We start from the raw sequence: 6,551 nt of genomic DNA, 5'->3' as shown, positions 1-6,551 counted from the left end.
AGCAGGTATGTAGGCTGATCAATCATGTTGCAAAGGTATTAATCAAACACAAAAAGCTCGCAGGGCAGTTTAGCACCTGCAGAATGTGTTTGTGTGACTGGGTACATTCTTTTTGACACATCACTTCCTGTTACATCTAATTTCCAAAATATCTGAACAAATACAATAAACTGCTTCTCATCTCCAGCATCTGTCAGTAACTACCACAGATATCACTTTGTGTCACCAGTAGTAACACTGGTGCAGGTTTGAGTCTCCAAGCTGCCTTTGCGTTTTGTTTACAGTAATAATATCACAGTAATTTGTCAGTGATGCATTGGTGTTCCTAAATGTGTGTTTCTTCCTCCTCAGTCCATTCTGTCCAATTCAAACTAATCAGTCAGAGCAGGAAGCTGTTTGGGTCTCTGTGATGTACCGGCTGAAACGCATTCTTACAAAATAATTTATTACATTTTCACTGCAGCCTTATTGAAAATGATGCTGGCATCAGCTTTGTGTAGCGATCTTACATGAAACAAATACATTTTGATCATAAAACGATGATGTTTCTATAATGTTGACCATGCTGACACCTCTGTAGCACACAGATATGGAGATCAAACACCAATATTCACTCACTGTTGATTTATGAAGAGATTTAATCTGATCTAATCTGATTTTCAGGCATGTGATAACTGGTACTGACAACACGTGTGCAGATAAGTATCACTTGCTTCACCTTGATAATTCAGAGAAAATGAGACACACTTGAAAACATCTTCACACGTTTCACCTTTTGCAGTTCAAATAAAGCTCCTCTTTGAAATAAATGTCTTGATGGAGGTTTGATTTCCACACACACACACACACACACACACACACACGCGCGCACACGCTGTAAGTGTGTGCATATAAAATTCCACAAATTACTTTTGAAGGTTAACGTCGTCTGGCAGTTGGGTCTCACACACTGACATGTCTCTGCCTACCTGTCTGGGATGCATTTTTGCTTCTACACATGCTTGCATAATTCCATAAACCTGACCTGCTTTGATTTATGTTTCATCAAGAAAATAAATCTAAAACCAAATAACTTCTCGGCTGAAACACACTCGCTGCTGGACAGGTGGATTCAATCTATTGCTTCTCCAATAGTCAGAGCGGTCTCTCTCTCTCTGTCTGTCTCTCTCTCTCTCTCTCTCTCTCTCTGTTTTGCTGTTATCTAATAGTATACAGTATTTCCCATCACGAGCCAGACAGACACACCCACCTCCACTTAAAATAACAAGCAGCTTCGGCAGGCCTACAGCGCCAAACTACAGTGCCAAACTACAGCGCCTGGAGCGTGAAATAAACCTGGCATCTGAGCAGAGTGGGTTGCCAAAAAGGAAACCCGGAGGATTACATACCTGGGTAAGCACCAAATAAAAACAACTCCAGCACAATCTGACTTTCCACAAAATGATGTTTTCTGCAGGAGTTGCATCTTTCCAGGGCATGAAAGAAATAACAATTTGGAAATGACTTCATGCTGTCAAGTCAAGTTTTCAGGGCATCAGTTGGTTGTACGTACGTCAGTGTGTAGTTTAATCTTAGTTTCAGCCCAAACCAGTGTGTGTTTCAATTATTTTCTTTTTCAGACATTCAGCGCTTTGGTCTCATATGATGCTGTCAGTACTTTTACATGCACATTAAAACATGTTATTTATCTGTTCTGTGATTAAAGCAAATCAAATGAGAAAGTTATAAGCATGGACCGAATTCATCACTCCTGTAATTTTGACAAATATAGAGGAAGTGTCACCACTGTGGTTTATCCTTTATAATAGTATATCTGCCTCTTTATATCTGACAAAGCAGGACGATGAAGCTCACATTTCATTTATCTTTCATTATATGTGACTTCACTTCCACATCCTCATTTGGAACTGAGCTCCTGGTTATTTTTAAATATTCACAAACAGGGAAGTTTTGCACGTTTCCAAAATCCCAGCATGCAGCTTGTTTGCATGAGCAGTTAACGTTGCACCAGTGAAGGGAAACTGAGATCATTATCAGCATCTATGGCTGACAAATGTTTAGCTGAGACTGCCAATGGCACCTGGCCTCTTCACTTTGCTCTGCGCTTTATCAAGTGGGATGTCATTAATATTCCTCCATTATTGCTGTTGAGGAGGAACGTCTGCCTGAAACCGTCATATATGGATTAAACCGTAACGAGACGCAGGGAATAAAGACGGATGACTCAGCTGCTAAGTGTGTTTGTGTATGCATTTCATTTATGTTGTGTGTGTGAGAGTGTGTGTGCGTTGAATGAAGAGACTAATTAAAAGGCAGAAAATATGCATGAAATTGCACGCACAGTTTTAAGATACATTATCAAAAGACTGTCAAGGCCGCTGAACATGTGGTTTGAAATATTCAAACCCTGGCAGAGCAGACAGGGGGGGGGGGGGGGGGGGGGGGGGGGGGGTGACTGTATGTACTCATGGAGGGGAAAAAACACAGTTTATGTCCGTCCACACCGGTCCGATTCCATTGTAGTAATTATACCCAAAGACACAGCAACAGCAGTGAAAGAAACAGCATCAGATAGTTGGGAGATCCTGCCAGATGATCGACGTTCCCTCTCAGAGACTCCTTGTTGATCTCTTGCTGGTCAGGGGAGCCACGGGCGGAGCCTGTCGGCGCCGCATGGCCATCACGGTCGGAGCACATGTCATACAGGTTGCCGGAGAACTGCATCTTCTTGGATTCCTGGCGAAGAGACTCCCAGACAGCCGCCGCCTCATTCGGACAGCCGGCCATTGCTACGTTGGCGCAATCATGGAACTCATCCCAAGACCTGCAGTGAGAAACGGAAGGGAGAAAGATGATGGAAACACATGAAGACGCCTTGAGATGTGACATGGGATCATCTGTCATCACGAAGCTTACAGTCATACAAACAAACACTTCACCATGAATGAATGGTGCAGCCTTTGTGAAAGAGTCCATTCAACTGAGCAGCTTCTTATTATACAGCGGCCTGATTATACTTGGAAACTGTCGTCGACACAGACTGCGTGAGCTTCTATTCGATCGTTAACAGGGTGAACAAAATGTGTCCCACTATTTAATGAAGCCAGAGAGCAGCAGTCCGAAACAACCGTTGCCATGTTACACCAATTTTCTCCTCTTCTGCCTGCACACATTTGACAGAGCTGACCCAGTGGCTATGTGGACATGGAGAGTATAGATATGGCTTTAGGCAAAACCAATTAGAGCTGTGCTGAACATACTGAACTCACACTCTATTTACACACCAAAGGGAACTATTCTAACTTGATAACGTAGAGTGAAATCTCCTTTAAGGGTGATTATGCATGATAAGCTGTAAGCCTGTGCTGCGATGGGCGGCATGCTGTCTTCATGCCAGCTCCATCCTTGGGCAACACATACCACCTGCAATCTCCACTGTGCTGCTTTGCTCAGATTTCATCCAAATCTAACCCATCTGCGAGCGGCCTTTTTAAAAGGCGCAATCAATGAGAACATTCACAAAATTCTACAACACAAAACAACGCCATGATCGGAAATCAAAAGGCAGAAATTGAATGATGTGAAGTGTTGAAGGTTACACAAGTCCTTTGACCTAAGGAGAAGGAGAGTAACTGCAATAATGGAGAAACAGTAAAAATGGGAAAGAAGAGGGAGAGCCTGTGAAACAAAGTATTAAACTTTACTCCATTGTCAAACTTTAAAGCCTCACATCTCGAGTTGAGCCTGTCTGACTGTAATTGGCTGCTAATGTTTCTCCCATCATGTGTTGGACTAAGTCATCCCGGAGGAGCTGACAGTTGTGGAGAGTTAACTACGATGAAGAGAAAGAGGGAGAGAAAAAGAGGGAGAGCGAAAGAGGGAGAGAGAGAGAGAGAGAGAGAGAGAGAGAGAGAGAGAGAGAGAGAGAGAGAGAGAGAGAGAAGAGAGAGAAAGAGAGAGAGAGAGAGAGAGAGAGCTGATGGTTTTGTTCAAAATCTGCCTCAAAACTGCTCTAAGCAGCACACACACACACACACACACACACACACACACACACACACACACACACACACACACACACACACACACACACACACACACACAGATCTAAAAATAATAAATAATAAATGGATAAATTACTACAACCTCCCCATCTCAAATTCTGGTGTCCTTTCCCATGTGACTGTGTGGGCAAACTGCAAACAAATTATGATTCAAATGTTTTACTTTGCAACAATATTGCTTCAGTGCAAGATAATTATTTACGATAAATCAAAATACCCAAACGGCACAAAAGTGCTGAACCACAAAACCCAGTCCACAAGAAGGAAAGTGGATCCGAACAATAAGTCGAGGAAAGATGTAGAAAACTGACACAGGAAGTGGAGCATTGAGCCGCAGTAAAGACGCATAAGTCAATTACTAGTCAATTTAAGGATGAGAGTTTCACTGTAAGGCTTAAGCATTGGGACACTCAGGGAGCTTCTGATGGGTGTGGCTTTCAGAATATGATGCATATCTAGCACACACACATCTGTAATGCATGTCTGGCTAAACTCCCTAAATGACGTGACATCTTCAAGAGAGACAAGTCAAATATGAAAATGATTAAATGCCTCCTAGACCTGTTGTTGTAATGAACACACATACACACACACACACACACACACACACACACACACACACACACACACACAGATGAAATTTATATGGATGCCCTTGTGTAACTGTTTGTGTGTGGCAGACAGGCTGCTTCACACCCAGGTGTTTCCCTTGTAAAATCTGTTGCACCTTGAAAATAAAATCATAACGTCAATGTGTGATGCTTCACTTGACACACAAAAAGCCACACGGGAGACAAAGATGTTCAGTCAGTGAGTCTGTGGATGGAGAAATAAATCAGTATCAGTAAAGCGTCACACCATCGGCAGAAATTCATTGAAGACAATAAGGTGAATGATGACGGGAGAGTGCAGGCTGTTAGCAGCACTAATAAAACTTAGAAGAAGAACCAGAGAATACGTAAACTTACACACGGGGGCTCATATTGAGGCTGTCAACTCTCACACAGTCACATGGGAGCAAAGAGATGGTGTTTTGTAATAATTTTGTAGCTCATTTTGTCATTTTGTCATTTTGTAGTGTGTGTGTGTGTGTGTGTGTGTGTGTGTGTGTGTGCCCCGTGTCCAGGGTCTGAACACTGGTATTCCATCTCTAGCAGAACAACAGCTTACCTGCTGCTGTGGGAGACGGAGTTGATGGAGGGGGGAGGGGAGGGCCGCTCTGTGTGTGTGTGTGTCTTTGTGTGTGTGACAGTGAGTCCAAGAGAAGGAAAGAATACAACAATCCAGAGATGGCCGTAAGTGCAGTGGTGCAGCTTTTCCAGTGCGTGTGTATGTGTGTGTGTGTTGGTATGTGTTCGTGTGTATGTGTGTTTGAGTCACAGGTGGTGCAGCGACAGCAGAATCACAGTGAGGACCCGAACAGACAACCAGCTGTTTGCAGAGTAACTAAACCTCCTGAGGGGACTCCTGTTCTGCTGCTAACATTGTGCTGCCGACATCCCAAAACACCTCCAAACTCCACAACCCAGCTTATTTCTGCTTTTCTGGCTTCAGCACCGTGTGACAGGAAACCAGTTCATAACAACTCTCTATCTCTCACTCACTCACTCACTCACTCACTCACTCACTCACTCTCTCTCTCTCTCTCTATCCATCCATCCAGCCGTCCCTCTGGCATCGTGACCACTCTGTCCAAGGTTTATGCTCTGAGGAGTAAAAACCTGCCGCAGCCTTGCAGCTCCACTGAGTCACACAAATCACGGGCGGGGGGCAAAGCTATGAAAAGGACTCTTCCTTCCATTCTTGGCAAAAATTAAAACCAACATCCACACGGACGCAGTGGCCTTTGTCGGGCTTCCTGGATTGTCACGTTTCATTAAGACCTCTTTCACCTTTTTGAAGGGAATATTTCTATTCTCCGCGAACACAAACGCTGCTCTTTATTCTGTAAGCTCAGTTAAACCTTCACTGCATACGTACACTCTGCAGCAAAGGTTTGAATGGTAAACCTATGTTCATGCTCGTGTTTTCCAATCTGTTCCATATTAAAATTGAACAAGAATTTACAGCTTAGTGCCATAATGAGAAGTACTAATGTTGAATTTCTACTACTTCGTTATACTTGGAAATACAATATAAGTGTGCTCTTTTTTTAGCAAGGACATTTAACGCTACAGGCAATAATATCTCGCCCCTCTCTCTTGCTCCTCTCTCTCTCTCCCTCTCTCTCTCTCTCTCTCTTTCTCTTTGAATAATTTCTAAACCTAACAACAAAATTTGGATGTGTAACTTTAGGATTTACCTTGGGAGTACTTTGGGTGTCTTTGATTGGCTTCACTTTAAATGTTAAATGCTGCCGCTCAAGCAGCTTAAGACCTGAAAGTGACTTTAAACAAAGGAACAGGAGGAGTAGGAAGAGAGAGAGAGAAGGAGAGAAGGGGAGAGAGCGAGAGCGAGAGAGAGAGAGAGAGAGAGAGAGAGCAGCAG

General features: G+C 43.3%; 1 protein-coding gene across 1 annotated transcript in view; it reads right to left on the bottom strand.

Moving 5' to 3' along the window:
• Nucleotides 1–2,526: 2,526 nt before the first annotated feature.
• The window catches only part of nrn1la (neuritin 1-like a), a 37,537-nt gene continuing 33,512 nt past the window's right edge, over nucleotides 2,527–6,551 (bottom strand). Inside the window, exon 3 of the mRNA XM_076142000.1 lies at nucleotides 2,527–2,824. Within this exon, the coding sequence (XP_075998115.1) occupies nucleotides 2,527–2,824 (298 nt within the window). The remainder of the gene's footprint in view (nucleotides 2,825–6,551) is intronic.

Source organism: Genypterus blacodes, unplaced genomic scaffold (genome assembly GCF_046128005.1).
Source record: "Genypterus blacodes isolate CSIRO-AG114 ecotype Tasmania unplaced genomic scaffold, CSIRO-AGI_Gbla_v1 ptg000021l_1, whole genome shotgun sequence".
NCBI lineage: Eukaryota > Metazoa > Chordata > Actinopteri > Ophidiiformes > Ophidiidae > Genypterus > Genypterus blacodes.
Note: the sequence above shows the minus strand (reverse complement) of the source record. Positions and strands in the feature narration are given on the sequence as shown.